Here is a 25206-nt window from a genome sequence, read left to right as displayed (position 1 = left end):
TCGTTCTCTGTATTCTGTATGTACATATTACTTTTGATTTTTTTATTTCTTTTATTTTAAAGCTTATTTTACTCACCAGTAGCAGCAATCATCCTGTTAGGGTGAACAGCCATACACTTGATCTCCTCCGTGTGGCCCAGGTAGTGTCGCTGGCTCTGTTCCTCCAGGTTCTGCAGGACCACCACAGAGGCCACGAAGTAGATGATCTCCCCCGTGGGCAGGATGTTCAGGTTGGACCTGGCGTCCTTGCCCCGGTATCCGTGCACCCATTCAAGTTTCAGGTGTTTGTAAGGCGCCTGAGGTTTGGATTATTTTACACACCGGCTTATAGATTTATCGATTTTATTAAAAAATTTAATTTTGGAAAAAAAATATTATAATATTTTTTAATCAACAATAAGATTAAATTTCAAATTCCACCAAATTCCTAAAATCTATTTTACCAATAATTAAAATATTGTAAAAATTGCAATTTCTATAATCTTCAGTAGATCAGAGAAACTAAGCAAAATAGGAATTTTATATATTAGTCAATGTAAAAAGATCTCATAAAGCACAAGACCATTATAGTTCTTTGTAGCTTTATATAAGTCCCGAAAAGATTGAAGTTGTACGCAAAAAGTACCTCCAACCCCCGACCGAAAAAAATCTACCCCTTTTAAGGTGCTGCCTATTGAAATGCAGCCTCTAGTATCATAAAAAAGTTATAAAAATGTGTAAAATTTCCTGTAAAACATTATTAGGCTGATAGGTAGGCAACTGAGGGGTTGGACAAGGCAAACTAAACTCACGACCACGGATACTTAATCTAAAAATTGGATAAAGTATAAATAATTAGTTATAAATTCTTTAATTGTCATAATAATAAAAGGAGAGCAACTCTGACCTTGGACCTTTAAATCTCTCAGAGATGTAGGGATGGGACAATGAATCTAGAATTTATCATCTTAGTTATCAATTAAAATGTATACTGGTCTGCCATTGTAATTTAGTCTGTGCGTTGGCCTTTTATTGGTCATTTGTATTGAATGACGTCATTTTTATAGGCACTGTAAAAAGCTTCATAATACCTCCATATGTCATAGGTCTTCCTTGTTAATCAACACCTATACTAAGACAAATTTATTTGTTTTGAAGGTTTTAAAATTAACTTTATAGCTTGTGTAACATCTGCGCTATTAATGGAAACCTTATCTTTGGCAAGGTTCAAATGTAATTGATAAATAATGTCCTTGATCCTGAAAATATTTGTACAGATTTCTTTCATCTCCTCTAGTGGAATGCATTTTTATAATGTTGTACTAGGAGCATGTTCTACTACAAGAGTGCACAAGAATTATCAAGGATATAAGAACCATGGCATGCAATCTTTTACTTAGGGCTCGGCTGTAGCAGACACAGCTGCATGGCAGCTGATTTTTGACATTTTAAAGTAATATTTGCCATAATAAATTGTTACCACCTAGATTTGTTGTTGTTCAATTCAAAAACACAAAATAAAGACCAGGCCGCCTATTATGAAAGTATCCGTAGACAAGCCAACCTTTTTATCAATAAAACGCAGTCAGAGCTTAATCAGTCAAACAGTAGACGGTTTTCTGCTTTTAATTTTTCTAATGCTTTGCAACCTTTCTTCTAAGTAAAAAAAACATTTTTAAACTGGAAGAAGAAAAAAAGCAAGAGATAGAGGGAAAGTTGTCAACAAATAAATAAGGGTTGCCTTATGTTTTGGCCTTGAAAAAGTTTTTAGATTTTTATGTAGATAGAAATATAATTTTTGTGTCAGTTTTTAATGCATTTTATCAAAGAAAGTCAAAAAGCAACCTTCAAGAATAAAATTAAATTATGTAATGGAAATACATTTTTAGAATAAAATATAAGTGAAAACATGTTTTTAATAGACCTAATGCCCACTGCATTCAATGTAAAAGATCATTTTAACTTTTTTTGCCCCTTTTCTCGCAAGTGCATCTCATTTACAGTTCACACCAATTATGCATCTACACATTTATTTCAAACATTACAAATTTAGAATATATATTTCTACATATTTTTTGTTTGACAAAAAACTCCTATTATGTCCAGCATTGACAATATATCTTCTGTATTAATCTATCAACTAAGTATTTGTAGATATATTTTGTCATCTATGACCACTTTTATTTAATGTCATATAGTAGACGTAAATATAGGAAACAAATTCATTAAAAAAAACATGACGATATTGTATCACACATGAATACTTTTATTTGATATAATATAGTAAGCTTAATCGCTTGAAATTGCACGCATGTTGACATAATATTGCAAGTGATGACATTGGACTGACGGATAGACAATACTTAAAAAGCATCCATGCTTATAAAATCAATTTTATGATTTGAAAACCTTATCTTTCTCTAGAACAATAGATATTTTATTACTTGGACCTTACACCAGATTTTCATGTTCTTTAATGAAGAAACTCGCAGCTGGCTAAAATAACGATTTCTCACTTCCATCTCCTTTTCTCTCTCTTCTATTGGATGAACAAGCTAACCATTAAATGAGTTCCATGATAGCAAGCTAAATTGACGACAAATTTTCTCCTGTCACAATATCCATGTATATTTTACATCCATTTCTAGAACCTTGACTTGGGTGGGTATATACAATTTTGCAGAAGAGAGGTAAACTTTAAAGCACATCAAACAAATCTTAAAACTTAAAAAAGTTAGCCTTCACTTTCACTTCTAACTATTGCAGTTCGTGCTCAAATTTAGTTTCTATGCGTTAAAATTATTGTTTTTCAATCTCTTAATGTAAAATCAAGGTTGACAACATCAGCAAGTAGCGAAACAACTTTAATTAATAAGTGTTGGGATATTTTGAAGCAGGACCGACAGACAGACGGACAAAACAATGAATATACTAATTGCACCTATTTCACAAGAATCTTCACTGAAAATTGCAGCTGCTCATGTTCAATAGAGCAAGGAAATTATAAAGTGGCTTTGCTTCAAAACCTTTTTTTTGTTTTGAAGCTAGAACCAAAATTTGTAAATTATTTCAAATTTAAACCAACCTTTCTTATTGTTCATATAAATGATAAATATTACCTCATTATTCCTTCATCAGGTTGATATACAGGTTCATGAGGGGCCACCTGCTTTTCTCTGTTCAATAACATACTTTTTAGGTTCTAAGTTTATAAAACCTGTCCACATTTTTAGCATTTATTTTAAGCTACAATCTTATGAATGTTATGATATTAATGAAACAAAAAAAACTTAAAATCACGCATCTTATTAAACACTGTAGTTTAGTTTGTTTAATCTTATTCTTCGGCAAATATTTTGGACGTCCTAGTTTCTTTATAACTATAATATTTATTTTCCCCTTTGCAACTATTAAAGTGATAACTAATGGCGCATTTATTCTCAAAACCAGGGCCCGAAAGCCGCGGTGATTATTATGAGATAAACCACAACCGCAGCCGCATATTACTAAACAATCTGCAACTGTAAATTAGACTCTCTTTATCAATATATTAAATAATCCGCAGCTGAGTAAAGATGTGCGAATGCCGATCCTTGCTGGAAGCTCAGAACCCACTTAATCTTATTTCCATAATTAATGTGCAAAGAAACTCATTAAATGAAATATTTAATGTGTTAGCTTCCCTCAACCATTCTGGCATTTATCATTCTTTGACTTGATTTATTTTAGCATCTTTAATTTCATCAACCATTTAAAGTCTTCGCTCTTAGCCTCTTGGAGCTTCGATTATCCCAAGATTTATTTTTTTAAACATTACCAATATGAAAATATGGCAAACAACAGACCTACACTTTAAGATCTTTCACAACACAAAAAAACTCTACAAATTCTCTACGTTTGTATGTTGCTATTGTTTTGAAGCCCTATAAACAGCGAGAAATGCAGAAGAATTTTTGGGTATAGTCCTTTCCATGACATCGCTCCATATGGGGCGATGATTTTAATTGATCGCCTCTTATGACAAGGGGCGATGTATTGGCTCCTTGAAAGGAGCGATTTAATAGCCCCTTATAACAAGAGGCGATGTTATGACTCCTTAAAAGGAGCGATTTGATAGCCCCTTGCCCTAAGAGGCGATTAAATGATCCTTTATCGCTCCATAATCGCTCCTTCTAAAGAGGTAATGATATGTCCTCTTATCCCAAGGGGCTATTTAATAAAATATCGCCTCTTCATGGCCCCTTCACGATTTTATATATATATCTGAGTTCCTTGATGGCCCCTACATCGCTCCTTCATCTCTCCTTCTTGAAATTTATATTACATTGTACTTACTTTGATGGCCCCTACATCGCTCCTCCATCGCCCCTTCATCGCTCCTACATCGCTCCTTCATCTCTCCATCTTGAAATTTATACTACATTGTACTTTGATGGCCCCTACATCGCTCCTCCATCGCCCCTTCATCGCTCCTACATCGCTCCTTCATCTCTCCTTCTTGAAATTTTTATTACATGGTACTTTGATGGCCCCTACATCGCTCCTCCATCGCTCCTCCATCGCCCCTTCATCGCTCCTACATCGCTCCTTCATCTCTCCTTCTTGAAATTTACATTACATTGTACTTTGATGGCCCCTACATCGCTCCTCCATCGCCCCTTCATCGCTCCTCCATCGCCCCTACATCGCTCCTTCATCTCTCCTTCTTGAAATTTACATTACATTGTACTTTGATGGCCCCCTACATCGCTCCTCCATCGCCCCTTCATCGCTCCTCCATCGCCCCTACATCGCTCCTCCATCGCCCCGTACATCGCTCCTTCATCGCCCCTTCATCGCTCCTACATCGCTCCTTCATCTCTCCTTCTTGAAATTTATATTACATTGTACTTTGATGGCCCCTACATCGCTCCTCCATCGCCCCTTCATCGCTCCTACATCGCCCCTACATCGCTCCTTCATCTCTCCTTCTTGAAATTTATATTACATTGTACTTTGATGACCCCTACATCGCTCCTCCATCGCCCCTACATCGCTCCTACAACGCCCCTACATTGCTCCTTCATCTCTCCTTCTTGAAATTTATTTTACATTGTACTTACTTTGATGGCCCCTACATCGCTCCTCCATCGCCCCTTCATCGCTCCTACATCGCCCCTACATCGCTCCTCCATCGCCCCTTCATCGCTCCTACATCGCCCCTACATCGCTCCTCCATCGCCCCTTCATCGCTCCTACATCGCCCCTACATCGCTCCTTCATCTCTCCTTCTTGAAATTTATATTACATTGTACTTTGATGACCCCTACATCGCTCCTCCATCGCCCCTACATCGCTCCTACATCGCCCCTACATCGCTCCTTCATCTCTCCTTCTTGAAATTTATATTACATTGTACTTTGATGGCCCCTACATCGCTCCTCCATCGCCCCTTCATCGCTCCTACATCGCCCCTACATCGCTCCTTCATCTCTCCTTCTTGAAATTTATATTACATTGTACTTACTTTGATGGCCCCTACATCGCTCCTCCATCGCCCCTTCATCGCTCCTACATCGCCCCTACATCGCTCCTCCATCGCCCCTTCATCGCTCCTACATCGCCCCTACATCGCTCCTCCATCGCCCCTTCATCGCTCCTACATCGCCCCTACATCGCTCCTTCATCTCTCCTTCTTGAAATTTATATTACATTGTACTTTGATGACCCCTACATCGCTCCTCCATCGCCCCTACATCGCTCCTACATCGCCCCTACATCGCTCCTTCATCTCTCCTTCTTGAAATTTATATTACATTGTACTTTGATGGCCCCTACATCGCTCCTCCATCGCCCCTTCATCGCTCCTACATCGCCCCTACATCGCTCCTTCATCTCTCCTTCTTGAAATTTATATTACATTGTACTTTGATGGCCCCTACATCGCTCCTCCATCGCCCCTTCATCGCTCCTCCATCGCCCCTACATCGCTCCTTCATCTCTCCTTCTTGAAATTTATATTACATTGTACTTTGATGACCCCTACATCGCTCCTCCATCGCCCCTACATCGCTCCTACATCGCTCCTCCATCGCCCCTTCATCGCTCCTTCTCCATATTTATATTACATTGTACTTTTATGGCCCCTACATCCCCTACATCGCTCCTCCATCACCCCTTCATTGCTCCTCCATCGCCCCTTCATCGCTCCTACATCGCCCCTTCATCGCTCCTACATCGCCCCTACATCGCTCCTTCATCTCTCCTTCTTATAATTTATATTACATTGTACTTACTTTGATGGCCCCTACATCCCTCCTCCATCGCCCCTACATCGCTCCTACATCGCCCCTACATCGCTCCTTCATCTCTCCTTCTTGAAATTTATATTACATTGTACTTTGATGGCCCCTACATCGCTCCTCCATCGCCCCTTCATCGCTTCTACATCGCCCCTACATCGCTCCTTCATCTCTCCTTCTTGAAATTTATATTACATTGTACTTTGATGGCCCCTACATCGCTCCTCCATCGCCCCTTCATCGCTCCTCCATCGCCCCTACATCGCTCCTTCATCTCTCCTTCTTGAAATTTATATTACATTGTACTTTGATGACCCCTACATCGCTCCTCCATCGCCCCTACATCGCTCCTACATCGCTCCTCCATCGCCCCTTCATCGCTCCTTCTCCATATTTATATTACATTGTACTTTTATGGCCCCTACATCCCCTACATCGCTCCTCCATCACCCCTTCATTGCTCCTCCATCGCCCCTTCATCGCTCCTACATTGCCCCTTCATCGCTCCTACATTGCCCCTACATCGCTCCTTCATCTCTCCTTCTTATAATCCTTCATCAAAGTACAATGTAATATAAATTTCAAGAAGGAGAGATGAAGGAGCGATGTAGGGGCGATGTAGGAGCGATGAAGGGGCGATGGAGGAGCGATGTAGGGGCGATGTAGGAGCGATGTAGGGGCGATGTAGAAGCGATGAAGGGGCGATGGAGGAGCGATGTAGGGGCCATCAAAGTAAGTACAATGTAATATAAATTTCAAGAAGGAGAGATGAAGGAGCGATGTAGGGGCGATGTAGGAGCGATATAGGGGCGATGGAGGAGCGATGTAGGGGCGATGGAGGAGCGATGTAGGGGCGATGGAGGAGCGATGTAGGGGCCATCAAAGTAAGTACAATGTAATATAAATTTCAAGAAGGAGAGATGAAGGAGCGATGTAGGGGCGATGTAGGAGCGATATAGGGGCGATGGAGGAGCGATGTAGGGGCGATGGAGGAGCGATGTAGGGGCGATGGAGGAGCGATGTAGGGGCGATGGAGGAGCGATGTAGGGGCCATCAAAGTAAGTACAATGTAATATAAATTTCAAGAAGGAGAGATGAAGGAGCGATGTAGGGGCGATGTAGGAGCGATATAGGGGCGATGGAGGAGCGATGTAGGGGCAATGGAGGAGCGATGTAGGGGCGATGGAGGAGCGATGTAGGGGCGATGGAGGAGCGATGTAGGGGCCATCAAAGTAAGTACAATGTAATATAAATTTCAAGAAGGAGAGATGAAGGAGCGATGTAGGGGTGATATAGGAGCGATATAGGGGCGATGTAGGGGCGTTGTAGGAGCGATGAAGGGGCGATGGAGGAGCGATGTAGGGGCCATCAAAGTACAATGTAATATAAATTTCAAGAAGGAGAGATGAAGGAGCGATGTAGGGGCGATGTAGGAGCGATGGAGGAGCGATGTAGGGGCGATGGAGGAGCAATGAAGGGGCGATGGAGGAGCGATGTAGGGGCCATCAAAGTAAGTACAATGTAATATAAATTTCAAGAAGGAAAGATGAAGGAGCGATGTAGGGGCGATGTAGGAGCGATATAGGGGCAATGGAGGAGCGATGTAGGGGCCATCAAAGTAAGTACAATGTAATATAAATTTCAAGAAGGAGAGATGAAGGAGCGATGTAGGGGCGATGTAGGAGCGATATAGGAGCGATGTAGGGGCGATGGAGGAGCGATGTAAGGGGATGGAGGAGCGATGTAGGGGCCATGGAGGAGCGATGTAGGGGCGATGGAGGAGCGATGTAGGGGCGATGGAGGAGCGATGAAGGGGCGATGGAGGAGCGATGTAAGGGCCATCAATGTAAGTACAATGTAATATAAATTTCAAGAAGGAGAGATGAAGGAGCGATGTAGGGGCCATGGAGGAGCGATGTAGGGGCGATGGAGGAGCGATGTAGGGGCCATCAAAGTACAATGTAATATAAATATCAAGAAGGAGAGATGAAGGAGCGATGTAAGGGGATGGAGGAGCGATGTAGGGGCCATGGAGGAGCGATGTAGGGGCGATGGAGGAGCGATGTAGGGGCGATGGAGGAGCGATGCAGGGGCGATGGAGGAGCGATGTAAGGGCCATCAAAGTAAGTACAATGTAATATAAATTTCAAGAAGGAGAGATGAAGGAGCGATGTAGGGGCCATGGAGGAGCGATGTAGGGGCGATGGAGGAGCGATGTAGGGGCCATCAAAGTACAATGTAATATAAATATCAAGAAGGAGAGATGAAGGAGCGATGTAGGGGCGATGTAGGAGCGATGAAGGGGCGATGGAGGAGCGATGTAGGGGCCATCAAAGTACAATGTAATATAAATTTCAAGAAGGAGAGATGAAGGAGCGATGTAGGGGCGATGTAGGAGCGATGAAGGGGCCATGGAGGAGCGATGTAGGGGCCATCAAAGTACAATGTAATATAAATTTCAAGAAGGAGAGATGAAGGAGCGATGTAGGGGCAATGGAGGAGCGATGAAGGGGCGATGGAGGAGCGATGTAGGGGCCATCAAAGTACAATGTAATATAAATTTCAAGAAGGAGAGATGAAGGAGCGATGTAGGGGCGATGTATGAGCGATGTAGGGGCGATGGAGGAGCGATGTAGGGGCCATCAAAGTACAATGTAATATAAAATTCAAGAATTAGAGATGAAGGAGCGATTTAGGGGCGATGTAGGGGCGATGTAGGGGCGATGTAGGGGCCATCAAAGTACAATTTAATATAAATTTCAAGAAGGAGAGATGAAGGAGCGATGTAGGGGCGATGAAGGAGCGATGAAGGGGCACTGGAGGTAAAGGACTATGGAGGGGCGATGGAGAGGCTATGAAGGAGCCATCATGGGGCTATAGTATAGCCTCTTATCATAAGAGGCGATATTAACGCCCCTTCAAAGGAGCTATTAAGAGGCCATGAAGGAGCTATAGCATAGCCTCTTATCATAAGAGGCGATATGAACGCTCCTTAAAAGGGGCTATCACATCGCTCCATATGATAAGAGGCTATGCTATAGCTCCTTGAAGGAGCTATAGAAAATCATCGCCCCATATGGAGCGATGTCATGGAAAGGACTATACCCGAATTTTTTTTAACTCGCAACGATTTCGTCTTTTTTATAATGTTTAAAAGTTTCAAATAATTTCTTTTGACTGATCTTAGTTAAAAGGAAACCAAAACTTAAATTCAATGTTTAATGTATTTTAATATAACACCTTCCTATGTATTCAACTAATTAGATTCAAACTTTATTCATTATAATGGATTTAAATTCTTTCAGGCCTAAACTTTCATATAGTTACGTTGTAATTACAAACTACATTCATTCTTGGAGACTTTCCCTCAAATTGCAATGCAAACCTGAAACCCTCCCCCTGTTCTTATTTTAGGGCAAAACATTAGATTAAAGCTATAGATCTGTTGGTAAAACCAAAAATAAGGAGGTTGTTGTTATCTTTATGCGTAGCCTCTTGGGGGATGGGGAGGGATGCTATAACTGCAAGTAACCTAACACAAGGTAAAACACTAACCCACGAACAATTATCCCAAACACTCTTAATTACAATTTATCTAAAATTTAGGATCTGGGTCCTTGTGCTGTACAATGGACTTTAAGGGAACCACCTAACTTTTTATTTACGTTGGAATTCGTTTTGAATTCTTGGCATTTTGAATTTTTCAAATTACGTGTATGTGGCTTTTTTACAATTATTGTCATACTCTTTTACATAACTTACCAATAAACAAAAGAACTTTTTTAGACTTAATATAACGCGCGAGCAAATAAATATACACTCAATTGAATAATTGTAGAAAAACTACATAAAATAAAAAGAATACCTAGACTTTTCGCTGAGTAATTCTAAATGAATTACTTGACTTGATTTAAAATGACGGAAACGAAAAATGATATGATATACTAAAATGATTGAATTATAAAAAGTAATTTCCTGAGAAATTTGTCAAGGTTGTGCTGTGAAGAATAAGGCGTGGAAGACGGAGACCGAAAACTGAAGGAAGAACCTGAAAAGCACAATTAATAATTCTTTCAGAAATGATTCTGAAAATGAAGGTTAATAAAATGTCAATTTCGCTGAAAAGTTAGGACTAATTAAGATCAAACAGTCAATTTTTTTGTCTAAAAATCGTCGTTATGGTCTGATTGTTCAAAGGGTCAACCAATCTAACTATTATTGTAATGCACCTGACATGGCAGAAATAGGAACAATTTCAACTTCTCTAATCATGACAAGGTTCAAGACCGTCTACTAGAGTTTGTTGTAATTGGTTGAATAAATCATTTTTGTTGGACAGACGGACAAACATCCAATTTCTATCACATTAAAATTGGTTCTGAATTATAAAAATAATTTATTTTACCTTTACCTGCCGCTGGTTTCTTATAAATAGAAAGAGGAGCAGGGGTGGGAGGATCAAAATCACTAGTGGACCTCCACTTTTTGTGCAGCCGACCCATTGACCCGGACATTCGCCGTGGCCCGTTCGGTCCAGCACTTGTAGAATTTCTAAATATAAGATTTTTTTTTCAAATGACCTGATCAATTTAGTCAGCGTTCGACAGCCGTAAAAGCAGCTGTAGTCATTGTAGCAAATATATTTGGGTTCGCAGCTGCAATTAAGCCATTGAAACATAATATATTTTAGCAAGAAATACCTACAGCCAACGGTCCTTAATATCAGGACTTTTATCGATGTTTTATTCAAATATGCAACTGTCTTAAACAAAAATATTAAAAATTTCATTTTTAGGTTCCTTTTACTTGAGCTTAAAATAAATGTATTCAGCGCATAATTTGTTTAGGAAAATGAATTTCATTGTTAAATTTAATGTATCTTCTCAAAGCTAGACAAAAATAGAATTACTTTCTTTTCCCGGGATAATAGAGAGTTAAATTTATACTCAATTTATTTTCCTTTTATCTAACTTTTTGTTAAAGTCTAATGTTCATTTGATTAAAGAGAGACACTTTTTGTAGAGGACGTGCAAGTAATCTAATTTTTCACAACTTAAAAAAAAGTAAAATTTTTCTTTTGTAGTGATACTTTTTGTATCATTTCAAAAGAGAGTAAAGGAATAAGTAAAGGAATGGGAACATCTTGAAATCAGTGTGTCCCATATTATCCTGTTGTGACGTCATAAATTTCGGAAAAGGGAAAGAAAAACCCCATTTCTCCCATCTCCTTTGAAGAGATTTTCTCCTCTATCCTGCCCTTATCCTATCCCGAAATTTATGACGTCACAACAGGACAATATTAGCTTTGTCCATTAAAATAACCATTTGATAATACATCAAACAAGGATGACAACATCCATAAAAGCGAAGCACTGAAACGGTAGGACAAACGGACATTAACACTTGTATAGTGTCAGAACTGAATAATCATAATATAAATGTATAAGAGTCAAAGCAAAATTGTGAGTAATTTTTTTTTAAAAACGCTTGATTCAGGATAATGTTTATGGACATACTAACATTTTTAGGATCTGATTATAGAGTTGCTTCGCTCATTACATTATACTTTGTATTCCCAGGAATCAATATACCAAAAATCAGACCAATCGGATTATAAGATCACATAAAAATTTGTTGTTAAAAAAGTAAAAAAATCAACATGTTTAAAATGGACGTACGGACATTTTGGTCATGATTATAGAGTTGCTACGCTTTCTAAATCGTGCCCAACTACTACAGGAATCATCATGCAAAGTTTGAAATCGATAGGACAATTTTAACATGCCTAAATTAATGAATAAAAGCTATCTATCTCGGACGGACGGACGGACGGACGTACGGACGGACGTACGGACGGACGGACGGACCGACCCTAATTATAGAAAAGCTTCGCTTTTAAAAAAGAAAATTATCACTTAAAGAATGAAGGCATAGTGAGTAGTGACATGGTTAAGTTTTATATTAAAGATATATATATATATATATATATATATATATTATATAATGTTAGTATTGCAGTGGTATCATATATTACACAATAATACTGCAGATGTAATACTATATGGATATCAAAGTAAACTTAACATGGTACAACATTTTAAAATTTTAAAATCTATAGACACATATGATAACTATTATCTTAACCGTATTAAATATTCTGATAAAATAAATATGATGTCTGGCTATTTTTATATGCCAATTTAGTTCTACTGAAAATTGAAGCTTTATATATGTTTCGAAAGGTTTTAAATATTTTGGGCAAGGGTAGCTTCACGAATCACCATATAGAGAGAAAAATAGCCATCCACACCCCTTAAAAACATTTATTTTAAAACTAAACTTCAGGTTTGTGGGATAACATCTTCCCCCGTTCCTTTAAGTTGCCCCTGGATGTCTGTAGTGGCACAACTGCTAAATTTGGATAAAGATAAGAAAAAAGTGGGTCATAAAAAATATAAATTAATAGTAATACTTTGCAATTAAGAAAATGATAATCCTTTTTTTTATTAGATAATCTATATAACTTTATTTTATCTTTTTAAATATTTAATGTAATTTAAAATGAATTTAAATTAAATATAAGTTAGTTTGAGTTTTTTCTTTTAAAAATAATAATTACCCTTTCCTATCTCTCATTTTAGGAGTCGCATACTGTTGTGCGTCTATCTGTGTCCTGCCAGCACTTCCTCCAGATCCAGGTCCCACAGACCCATCTCCTGTATTATTTGACATACCAGATGTTTTTCTAAAATCATGATAGATTTGATTATTTGTTTGCATGTTATTTTTTTACTAACGGAGTTACTCTACAATTACAATTGACCCTCTTTATGTTAGCTACGTTTAGGGGGAAACGTTATTTTCTCGTATGCGATTTTATATATAAAGCAGTTTTTTTGTGAAGATTCTCCTGCCAAATGTAAGAACATAAAAGTATTTTCTCTTCTTCTATTAAAAAAATGTTATTTTTGAATTTGTAATGCAAATTATCTCCCTCTTACTCTGTCGCTACCTTTTCTTCTCACTATCATAATCTCAGAATTTCTCTTTCTCTGTGCCCTCAAGTTTTGCTTATAGCCTCGTTGATTTGCTACTCTTGGAAGTAATTGTCCTTGTTCTGTAACAATATTATTTTGCATACTTTCTATATAAAAACTATAAGTTTTCCAAATAATTTTAATTACCTATAAGGCCTCGCAGAGACAAGATCAGCACTTGGGATTCTATTTGAACTGTTTTGCTCGTGTTGGGCGTACTGGTTGTACCCGGAGGTTCCTTCCAGCCAGGCAGCGGTTTTAGGTCGCTCCAGGGGCTGAAAAAAGTTAGGTAAATACGCAATAGAAATATAACAAAAACTTTGTATATACTGTTTCAAACTAAATGTGTGTTTTATTGCGTCTAAGTGTTCTTGGGGTGAATTCTGGATTGGTGAAATTCAGAAAGCTTTGTAATGTTCCTTTATAAAGGTATGATCCATTTTATGAAAGCAGAGAGCAAGTTATTATTAAACCAACCCATTAATATAGATAAGCCATTTGTCTAATGTATCAAACTTTTTCAGTGTGTAAGTATGTCCGATCATTTGACAATTTTCAGAAAAGGTTTATAGGCTATTTGGAGATATGTATGTCCCCTCTTCTTAATTTTTTCAATAAATAAACAACAAGTTTTAGGGAGAGTTGGCTCCGTCCTTGAGCAAAGCCCCTATAGGCTAGGGCCTAAACCAATTATATTCTTAAAGATGAAGTTAATTTACTAATTAATAATCCTATTATTGATAATCTAAATTTTAGATTATTCTGGTAGTCACAGACAAGCTAACTAATCTGACAAAACCAAACCTAATCCTAGCATCAAAGGTTTCCAAATATCTGTTTTCCTCGTTGACAAAATTAATGTATAAGTATAGATGTATAACACAGATAACTAACTGGCTCCAGTAGAGGAGATTTTTATTAAAATTTTAAAACTATTTATACAAATTCTATTAATTTTCTAAGTTTTTTGGTAACAAAGATACACTATTTTACGGAATTAGTGCGAAATAGAGAGAGATAAAAAGAGAGAAATGTTTAACTTATCAATTTCATTTCACTCTATAAATTATGTTAAATTTAAATATTTTAAGTATTTCTAGTAATTAGAATAAAATAATTCTCCTGTCAATGAAGTACATATTTTTCAGACTCCCATTAATTTCCACTAAATTAAAACTAAAAGTGAGCTAATCTCTCCCAAAAATTTAAATATAGGGAGATTATGTCTTTTTTAAAGTCTTGTGCTTTTGTGAAAGACTTCAATAAGGAAACTATTTATTTCTGACTTCAGATATTTTGTTTTATTGTTTAAAATGATTTAGCTACCTTATTAAACTAACACTAGTTTCTATTAAGCTTCTTTGTTAATCAGTAAAACAATATTTTGGCCTAAGGCATGTTATGAACTAATTTTTATTTCCTGTAAATTCTATTCTATATAGCAGTAAGAATTTTTTGTCTGTAGCTTAAGATTTAACTAATGAATCGATTGAAGTCTCTTTGTTAGGAAAGCATTACATAGGTCATTGGTTTCCCTTGGAATGTCAGGGGCGCAGTCACTTTTACTTATTAAAGCATTATCTGCTCTTATAATAAAAAAAATTTCTCCTTGAATGAAAATAAAATGTTCAACTTTTGCCAAATTTTCTGCACCAAAATTTTGATTTGCAAAAAAGCGGGTTAATGACACTGGGTATGAAATTAATTCATCTAGCTCACATCCTCTCACAAAATAGATATACTAGGCTTGACTTGAAAATTTGTTTCAATTAAAAGAGTAAATAGGCGCGCAGCTACGAATAGGAGTGGCTTATTGTGTGGTATTCTCAATCCTCAGCTGCGACTGACAAGCCAAGATAAAAAGGATAGAAATATGATTTTCATTAATTTATTTTATTAATATTTTTGTTTCTTAGTTTAATGAATAGGGAAATATATGGTTTTAGTCCAGAAAAACATTAAAAATCTTTTGACTTTCCTGCACTAAAATCCAACAACAAAACGATTAGAAAAATTCTATAGAAAAAATTGGCTCACCTTAGGGCTACAACTTTGTGAGGAGTTATGTCTCCGCCGTTGTGGAATTTTTGACTTGTTGGCGGCGTTCTGACCCGCCGATGAATCCGTGGTTGTCACACCGCCCCCAGGAATATCACGGGTTATTACTTCAACCTGAAATAATTTTTATGGTAAATTATTCAAAGAAAACTTGTAGCTTCCCTTAAAAACTCCAGAACAAACAAGAGTTTGTGCAACGTTTGCACATTTACTGTAAGGTTTTTTTTAAATAAACAGGTTTGTCCCATCTCAAAAAAAGAAAACAGAACCATAAGTTCAGCGGTTACCAAGATCTTAAACAAAGTATGAAAAGGGTTAGATGTTTCTAAATCTAGCAGTCTGTACCAAAAGGATTGCACATAGCTTGACCGATTAGGTTTCTACTTTTTTTCAGAAACAACTAAGAAGGTTTTCATCACTTTAGGCTAGGGTACTTCCCTACAGAAATAACCAGTGATCCAACCCCTGCAATCAAATGTATTATCTTCATGTAATTTAAGAAAAACCTCAATATGTTGAAGCTGATCCTAAAGGATAAAGTTGAAAGAAGCAAGGTATCTATACTTTCCTGTAAAACCTGATATTTGTATGAATCCTAATGACATATTGTCTTGCCAAAATATGCATAAAATATAAGGATCTCTGGGGCAGGCTGATTAATAGTAACAAAACAAACGTTTCTCTTGCAACATTTTTGCTGTAACATTTTATTTATTCATGCTAAGACAATGTATTGAATATTCTACAATTACATCATTATATAGTTTGTCAATTATAACATGTTTATCAAGGAAACGAATATGCATAAGTAGCGAAGGCCATAAATGAAAATTGGCCCATTTAGACAAAAAAGTGTCAGAGAAGATGCTCTTTAGTAAAAATAATTTTGAACGAACGGACATACAAACAAAGAAAGTGTGTCAACTATGATAACTTTAACAGAAATCTTTTAGTATCTAATTTAAATTGTATTGTAATTCCCATTTTTTCGGTTAAACATATGAAATTATTTGCTTTGCTTCTTTGCAAGATAAACTAAATGAAATTGTAAAATAATTTTTTAAAGATATTTTTGAATTTAAATTAACTGATCTATATTTCAGACAAGGTTGCCAACTATTAAATAAATTATAATAAAAAAAAACATTTTCTTTCTGAAACGGCAACTATGACCCGGAGGAACAAATGTAAATTCTGGATATGAAAGGGAAATGAATAGAACTTGATTAAGCACAGAAAGCTGGGCAGAATTATTAACATATCCTCGTTAGATTCAATTAGACCCCACCACCCACATAACTGAACAATTATCTAATAAGGATTGAAAAGATCCTAAGGATGGCAAGTTGCTAAGTTTAAAATGTAAAAAATATACACTGTATCTACGTTTTGAAAGATCCCAACCCTCCACCTCACCAAAAAAAGATTGTTTTTAGTTGAGCATCAAATTGTTTGTTTATTGACCGAATTTAAAAGTAGCATAGTAAAATCTAATAAAAAAGATTGCCTTTTGAAAGGAAAAGTCATATTTATTGGTCAGTTTTCTAAAAGTAATTAATATATTAGTTTTATTTAAAATAATGTTGGCTAAGGCTTGTAATATATCCCTCTAAAATAAAAGCAAAGTTGGTACATTTATGTACAAATTAAGTTGATGGGAAGTTACACACAGAATTATGTATTTAACAATTATAATATTTGTCCTTCCAAATATTATTTGAATTAATGGAGTTCTGTCTACTTTACATAATACAGATTTAAATAATAATCTAATAATTTAAATATTCAGCTTACAGACTGTAATAGGTTGCGGGATTTATCAGCCAGTCTGTACATGTTCTACGAGTTTTTTAATGAGAAGGTTCTCATACCACCATAAAACTTACAGCGCTTGTACTTTTTGTATTCAAAGTAAGAACTATTATTAGTAAAGAGAGTTTCAAAATATAAAAAAAAACTGTAAAGGCTCGGAAGTCATCAAAACTAAAGCCATATGTCCAATAATGTAAAACCTGCAAATAAGTATACCTTTCATTATTCTATTTGTCCTCTCGTTTTTTCGTAGAAGTTCATTCTAATTCATGTTAATCTCTTTTTTTCACGAACTAAGTCTTCTGATTAAAGTAAAGCAAAGTAATAAAGTAGTATTTCTTCTAAAAACATGTTATATAATTAGAAAAAAAAGAAAAAACAATATGTTTAGATTGGATTATTTGTTCATGATTAAAGCATTACTATTTTTAAGATTATAGTTTGAAATCTATTGGACAATCCAATTTGCTTAGATTGACTAACAAATCTAACCTATACGTAAAATAAAGAAGCTTTGCCTATAAAAACGAAATTAAGATGAACAATTTCAGTTTCTTTTCTACATTAAATATTTTGTTTTCTGGCAAGAATTTTAAATAATATGTTTACAAACAATTTATGTCCAATGTTTCACATTATTTTGTAGAAAAATTTAACTTAAAAAAGAATATATTTCATAAAATCATCTTCTTTCTTTCATAGGTATATTTTTTTTATTCCAAATTGTCAAGACAATCAAATGCTTTGTTGAATTCTAACTGTCATTAATTTATAAGATAAAGCAAGGCACCTGTTTAGTGATTTTAATCAACGTAAACAAAGTAATAATTGTTTATTTTTACATCACATCGATATAAACATTAATAGATTAAGATGTTTTTTGAAATATTCTCAGAAACAAATTGGGAAATATAATTTTAACACGTATATCAAAAATCTTAAATTTGAATTAAAGCACCAAAGCTAAGTGCAAATTTGTGATTACTCATGAATTAATCTTCTTTTCTGTTCATTTATAGATATAAAAATCACTCGAAATGACGGGAAATCTAATTTTGAACCCATACATCATAGATATTTTGAATGTGAAAATCAGTTATAAGAGACAAAAGCTGTTTTAAGACAGTCCGACCGCCATGGACGACCGCCGTGGATGTCATTTACCTAAATATGCTCCACAATGATAGGAACAGAAAGTTTCAGCCGTTTATTTTGGATAGGATCTTAGAAAATCATGTTTTCCCCATTCCGTTCGTACAGACAGACAAATTAAAAGATATCTTCGCTATTAAAAAATGAAAAATAATAATTACCTGTGCCTTGTTTGTTTCTAGATTTGCTAATCTGCGCAAACATTCTGACAACGTTGCCTGCAATCATATAAATTATTATTTATTACACCCTGCACTCAAATATATACAATTGTATTGTTAACATTATTACTCTATAAATCATATTAAAGATTATTACACACCATAGCCTATTCCATATTGATGAAAATAAAAATGTTTCATAATTTTTTTTAAAAATCTTCCAATATTATATAATATCAAACGTTAACAATAATTGGATCATGGAAAGAAAACGAAGTAGTGGGTTTCGTCGTATTTTCATAGTAGTTGATTCTATTTATTCTTGGTTAGGTAAATTTTAATGATTGCCCCGCAGTGTTAGAGCTAGAAACAGAAATAGGAGAAAAGCTACTATAAAAATACGATGAAGCACGCTACTTCGTTTCAGGGATCAAAAGGGATAAGACAATGGCCGATAAAGTGATGCACATCCCCAGTGATATTTCTTTCCATGATATGAAGACGAAATTGGACAAAGAAATTTTCTGTATAAATAGTGGCTTGCACAGGGTAAAACTTAAGTGGATGAAAGAGAGGGGAAGGCAAGGCCTCTGACACTCCCCTACACCTTATCATAATTGTCTTTTAATTTATAAAAAAAATATACAAGTAGAAACTTAATTAAGATTAAAGAAAATACTTATATATGTTTGAGCTGCACCCTAATTTAATGAAGAAACCTAAAGAACTATCCAGGTAGTGCATGGGAGGGAAGAAAAGATTAATATCTTTTCTACAATAAGATAATATGATGAAAACAAAAAGACCTTCTTCTCTCTCTCTCTCTTCATACATCAAACATCATAATCTGGTAAAATACTTTCAACACTAAGTGGATTATACCGTTGCAAATGGCAAATATTTTGAAAATTCGCGAAATAAGATGTAATGTTAGGTTAGGGGAGTGTGAATGAACCACTTTGTGATTCAGCAACGCAGGGTTAAATTCTTTAACAGGACTAAGTCAAAATAAAGTATTTAAAGGTTTAGCTTAAGTTTCATGGTTTAGCCAGAAAGAGAGGGGAATAATAACAATACTGGCCCCTAAAGGTTTATAAACAATGGGTACTTTAATAAATCCTAATTAGTTGGTTCAAACGGTCAGTGTCATAACCTTTTAAGAAAGAATAATTTTGTTGATTGTCATTGGTTATGTACATCCATTTATCTTTTTTCAGCGGAAACAATCACAAGGATAATTTAGAAAAATAAAATGCTCTAAAACCAGCACAGGACCTATAAAAGCTTCCTTAATATGATAACTCAATCAGTTCAGCAGCTATTGAAATTTTAAAAATTCAGAAAAAAAAACCAAACTACTCTATATTATAGGATATACCAATGGCGGGGTGTTGTGTTTATAACCTCCAAAATAAGGTATTTTACCCCTAATCTGTGCATTAGATATACCCTTCCTTCCTCACAGCCTATTGCTGGATGCTAAAACTTGATAAATGTGTTTTTGCTTCTTTTGTGCAATATCTTTATATTTTTATATTCCTTTATGATGGGATAATCAAATATATACATTAGGGTGGGCCCATTTCCCCCTGTTTTTAGATTTTACTGTTATCATAAGTTGTGGAAGTCATATATATGTATGATATGCCCCATTCAAGTTTCAAAATTGACTTGGCTCTTATGGCTGCCGGCGCGCGCGGGGTATAAAAAGTGCCCACCCCCTTATAAAACCAAAAATTTAAATTCCTTCAAATACAGGCATGTTGCATATCAAAATGACCGCATTGAAATGCTGATTACGAAACTGAAAATCGTTTTGAAAAATATTGCTCCTAGTTCGAATAAGATCTCATTAAGTACCTAAAAACAGCTGATTTGGTCAAAATTGTTCATTTTGGTAGGTTATTTGAAAACCATTTCAGACTGAATCAATATTTTTCAAAACGGTTTTCAGATCTGTAATCAGCATTTCAATGCGGTCATTTTGATATGCAACATGCCTGTGTTTGAAGGAATTTAATTTTTTTGTTTTATAGGGGGGCGGGCACATTTTATACCCCCCGCGCGCCCGTTGTTTTTGGATTAAAAAACGTCTTTCAAGTTCCACAGGTTTTTATACTGGCCCAGTAACCCTTGCCAATGTCTACTAATGTGAAATTCCAAAATCGACCCACCCTAATATACATTTATATAACTTTATATTTAGTCGCTGCGCCCTTTGAATTTAGTGTTTTATTGTAACCCTTAACTTAAATTAATCCTTTAGTAGAGTTGACCCCATTATGGCTTAAAACCCGACCAATACAATCATACTGTTCCAACTTAAATATAGCCAGCTACTTTTTAGACCATTCAGGTAATTTTTAGTAAAATTGGCTTTTTTCATTTTAAATCTATATAAAATAATTTAAACTGATTATTAATTAAACGATCGTGAAAAATATAAAAATATTTTGTTATGTCAGAAAGATGACAAAAAGTTGTTTACCTTGAGGCAGCAGATTTCATCGTTCTGAAGACTCACTTTCTTTTCTAAATATAAAAATTATGTTATTATTACTTAGAAAATCAAAGCTAAGTAGATAAGGTTTTTAAAATGTCAATATTGCAACTACGAATATCAAATGCAGAAGCGATACTGATACTGCGGATAAGTAAAAGATAGTATTATAGAGTAGCATCGCTGATAAAAAAAACAAATATGATTATGAATCAAATATGAAAATATTTTTTAAACTGCAAATTATTCCAAAAACTATAAGTGCAGATTAAATACAAAAGAATAAAAGTCAATATCTTATCTATAGATTCTTTCTATATACGAATATTTCCTATATGTGGATATTAAAGATAAAACTGTAAATAAGCAAATGTTAAAAATGTTTTTACAATTGTCTTATATTCAACGTCATTTGGGGGTGTACAGAACAAATCCTAAAATTGGCGAAGACGCTGGAAGCCGCTCAATATGACGTCATAAAAAAGAGAAACTATCCATCATTTAATTCAGGGTTTTTTTCCCCACTCCTCCTTTCCTCATTCCTCATTTTTATGACATCAGTATTTTTTTGAGCGACTTTCTTCGTCTTCAAAATTGGTTACAAACATGGGAAAGTGGGCGTTAATAGGTTGAAAGAAATTTTTTTAAACATGGCAAATAAGATATTTATTTCACATATAAGTTATCTATCGATCCCTTCGAGGACCTACCTAAAATAAAATCAATACTTGGCTTTTTCTTCTCAGTGTATAATGTATATGTTAGATAATGAGAATATTCTATTAATGTAACACAAAAGAAAGATCCTGGTAATATTCCTTTAGACTCGAAGTGGACAAAATAAGACCCCTCCTCTCCTAATTATTTTTTTTAAATATGAAAATAATCAGTGGGCATAGAGGTTATACCGATCGTGCGAATATTTTGCACATAATTTTGCATGCTTGTTGTGATCTTTTGTGTTTTTTGCCCTAATCTTTTGCGAAGGTTTAGTTATGCATATTCCACAAATTATTTTTTTAAAAGCTGGAATGGAGGGGAGTTAGTCCAATAATAACTGAAGGGATTCTGCCAAGATCTCTATCTTCATATTAGAAGTGCAGCTGTCAAACATAAAGAGAGGGAAAGTGAAAACATTTCCTTTCATTGTTTCAACAAAGAAGCACAATAATGTTTTTGATATTTCAGTTTAACTTTGAAATTGATTTTTTTCCAGTTTTTGCGAATATTAAAACAAAAATCAAAAGATTTAAATCATTTATCCTGGGCCTTTGGCCCTTCGGGTCTGACAAAACTGATTTTCATCTTATAATTTTTCATTTTATTAACTTTAAGTTTTCTGAATTGATTTAATATTAAGTATCTTTTTAATTGCAAGATGACAGATGAAAGATTTACCCAGGATTAAGCAGTATCATCATCCGCAGCTTAAACTGCGAAATTTTTAACATAAAGCAGCCGCAACCTACAGTAGGAAATTTGAAACACCAAATAAATATCAAGGCTGAAAACTGAAAGTTTTACTGCAGCCACCTTATTTCTTAAATCTGCCATTGATATTTTTTTATGTAAGTAATCCACATTCTTTTTTCTTCATTTAATGGGAGGCTAAAGAAACCTAAATTTAATTTTGTATTTCAAATTCATTTCTATTTGCTACTGACCACATTTTATGTAATTTTGTATAAACAACTTTCCCACATATTTTCTTTTTATAGAAGATCAGCAAATACTCAATATTTTTTTTCTGACCTTATTATTTGGCATCTATTAATCTATTTTCCATCCAAAAATATAAGGGCAAAATTAACTGGATACGGTCGTATTAAGAATAAAAATTATTTAAAGTTTTATTCTAATTGTTATTATCAAACTTTTTATTCAATATTGTAAAATATTGTAAAAGATCATCTAGATTTCTAATATGTTTTTAAAGTTAAAATATTACGTGTTTTTCGTTCTTAGGATTAGCACTATTTAATTTCCTTAACTGAAGGGGTAGGTCTATCCTTATACTAAAGTAACAGGATGTCTGTTTGTCTGTCTGTGTGTTTGTACCGAAGGATCTCGCTAACCGCTACACCGATATGGTTCTCCTCTACAGGGTAGTTTCTCGTAGGTCCTGGAAAGGTTTATAACAAATTTGGGGGAGGCTAGTTAATTATATAAAGTTTCACTTAGAATTTGTAAACAATTATTCATTTACTTTACTATTAATTCAAATCACAAATTATTAATAATTTGAGATGAAATGAGACATTCCATACATACAGACATATTGAACACAACAGAACCAAACTGGGGTTAATTTGAAAGGAAGAATTATCAACTTTCCAAGTCTAAACCTGAGATTAACAAAGTTTAATCACATTTCGGCTTTGAAGCTAAACACAACCAGTAAAACTGAAATATATATTTTTTTGGCCAAAGTTTCTAAGCTCCAAGATTTGACGATGACTTTTGTTATTTTGAAATAGAAATGAAGGCAAATATGTTGAGCATATGAGTTTGTAAAAATTGTGCCATGTGCAGGAATACAAGGATAAGATAATGCAATTTTAACTAAGTATATTATTAATGTAAAAATCTTGCTTTATGTGGCTTTTATTAATGTAACGTATTCACTCCTAGCCTCTAGGGGCTCGTATTCAAAGAGAGGGGCTAAAAATAGCTTCAAATCCTCCAAAGACTTAAATCTGAAAATTGTATAAAACCATTACATGAGCTGTGTGAAGCTTACATAAAAATGAGACCTTAATCGGTCCATTAGTTATCGAAAGCTTAATCTACTGAAAAAAATCGTAGATAGTTTATTCGGGATTAAACTCTCGGGAAGGGCATGGGAGATTAGGAAAATGGCCCAAAACCATCACAAATCAGTAAAAATAGCATTCTTGAAAAGAATTGAAAATTCGGATCAATATTTTCAGAGTTCTTTTGCTACAGACAAACAATCCTTACTACTTTTATATTATAGGATTTGTATATAGAAGTGAGGGGTTGGTCTGAGTACTAAGACTTTTTTCCTATCCCTGAAGCTCAGACAACATATTTGAATCTGCATCGTCATGGCATGTTGGGGTAATAAATATTATATCATGGGGATACATTAGTTGTCACTGTTAAGCCTTTCAAAATTATAGTTTCTATTTAGCTGGGCTCGGCAGATGAATTGGTAAAATAAGGCAAATCGGTTGCGGCTACAAAATATTGAAGTAACGATGGCTGACAATTTGGAGAAAAATACAAGTGTTGCTCAACAAAATAAACTAAGATCATTATGGATGAAATGAGTTTTTTGTTATAGCCGGCATTTGGTGGCTTTAAAATAATATGGCACATGTATGTTCATATCTAAAATTTGGTATGTCGTACGCTTGCAGCTGGCGATTGTTAATAGCATCATATTAATGCTTTCTTAATATAAAACTTTATATCCATTTTATGCCCATTGTCTGGACATAATATATAAACCATAAATTCAATTACAATAAAACTTTCTATGCAAGCAGAATTTTTTCCACAGTTTTATTTCACATATGCTTGCATTTTAAGTATGTATAACACTATGCACAGCTTAATATATTTATATATGGATGTATTTTTTTTTTTGCAAAATTTATCTTTCTTTAAAATAGTAAAGTTGAAAGATGCATTTGAAAACTTGTAGAACATGAAAATAAAACAGAGAAATTGTTTTTTATTATTTTAAATTCAATCGTTTAAAACAAGTATGACAACATTCATAAAAGTGAAAAACTAAGGCTGCACTCACAAACTTATAGACCAAAATAATTGAGTATTTACTTCCTTAGATTATTTATAAACCCCAAATTAGTACAACACCTTGAACGAAATGATTAAATTGGTCTGAAGCAGTATTTTGTACATTTGATAAAGAGTTGATTTAAACTAACGTTTGCAATGGTGAAAATTATAAAAAAAAATCTTCAAAAATGAGTCAACCAACAAACTCTTATGTCGTGCTTTAATTTACAACTAGCGGCTTCGCCCCTAGCCTCTAGGGGCTTTGCCCCAAGAGGTGATTAAAAAAATTAAGGCGAAATTCGTTAAAGGACCAAGGAAATCTTCTACAAAACCTAAAGAACCTAGGAAATCTTCTACAAAACCTAAAGAACCTAGGAAATCTTCTGCAAAACCTAAAGAACCTAGGAAATCTTCTGCAAAACCTAAAGAACCTAGGAAATCTTCTACAAAACCTAAAA

At 34.9% G+C, this 25206-nt stretch overlaps 1 protein-coding gene across 3 annotated transcripts in view; it reads right to left on the bottom strand.

The window, feature by feature from the left end:
* LOC145313320 (echinoderm microtubule-associated protein-like 2) overlaps positions 1–25206 on the bottom strand; it is a 69108-nt gene that overhangs the window by 23196 nt on the left and 20706 nt on the right. Inside the window, exons 10-19 of one of the 3 annotated variants that reach the window (XM_080152667.1) lie at positions 20969–21012; positions 18481–18537; positions 15335–15469; positions 13445–13572; positions 12880–13005; positions 10666–10811; positions 10239–10308; positions 3099–3158; positions 730–808; positions 77–299 (exon numbers count right to left, since the gene is read on the bottom strand). In XM_080152667.1, coding sequence (XP_080008793.1) covers positions 77–299; positions 730–808; positions 3099–3158; positions 10239–10308; positions 10666–10811; positions 12880–13005; positions 13445–13572; positions 15335–15469; positions 18481–18537; positions 20969–21012 — 1068 coding nt within the window. The remainder of the gene's footprint in view (positions 1–76; positions 300–729; positions 809–3098; positions 3159–10238; positions 10309–10665; positions 10812–12879; positions 13006–13444; positions 13573–15334; positions 15470–18480; positions 18538–20968; positions 21013–25206) is intronic. The other 2 variants (XM_080152669.1, XM_080152668.1) reach the window with 2 other exon arrangements.

This window comes from Acartia tonsa, chromosome 3, assembly GCF_053477335.1.
Source record: "Acartia tonsa isolate MP-2025a chromosome 3, ASM5347733v1, whole genome shotgun sequence".
NCBI lineage: Eukaryota > Metazoa > Arthropoda > Copepoda > Calanoida > Acartiidae > Acartia > Acartia tonsa.
The sequence above is the reverse complement of the archived record's forward strand: the minus strand, read 5'-3'. Positions and strand labels throughout refer to the sequence as shown.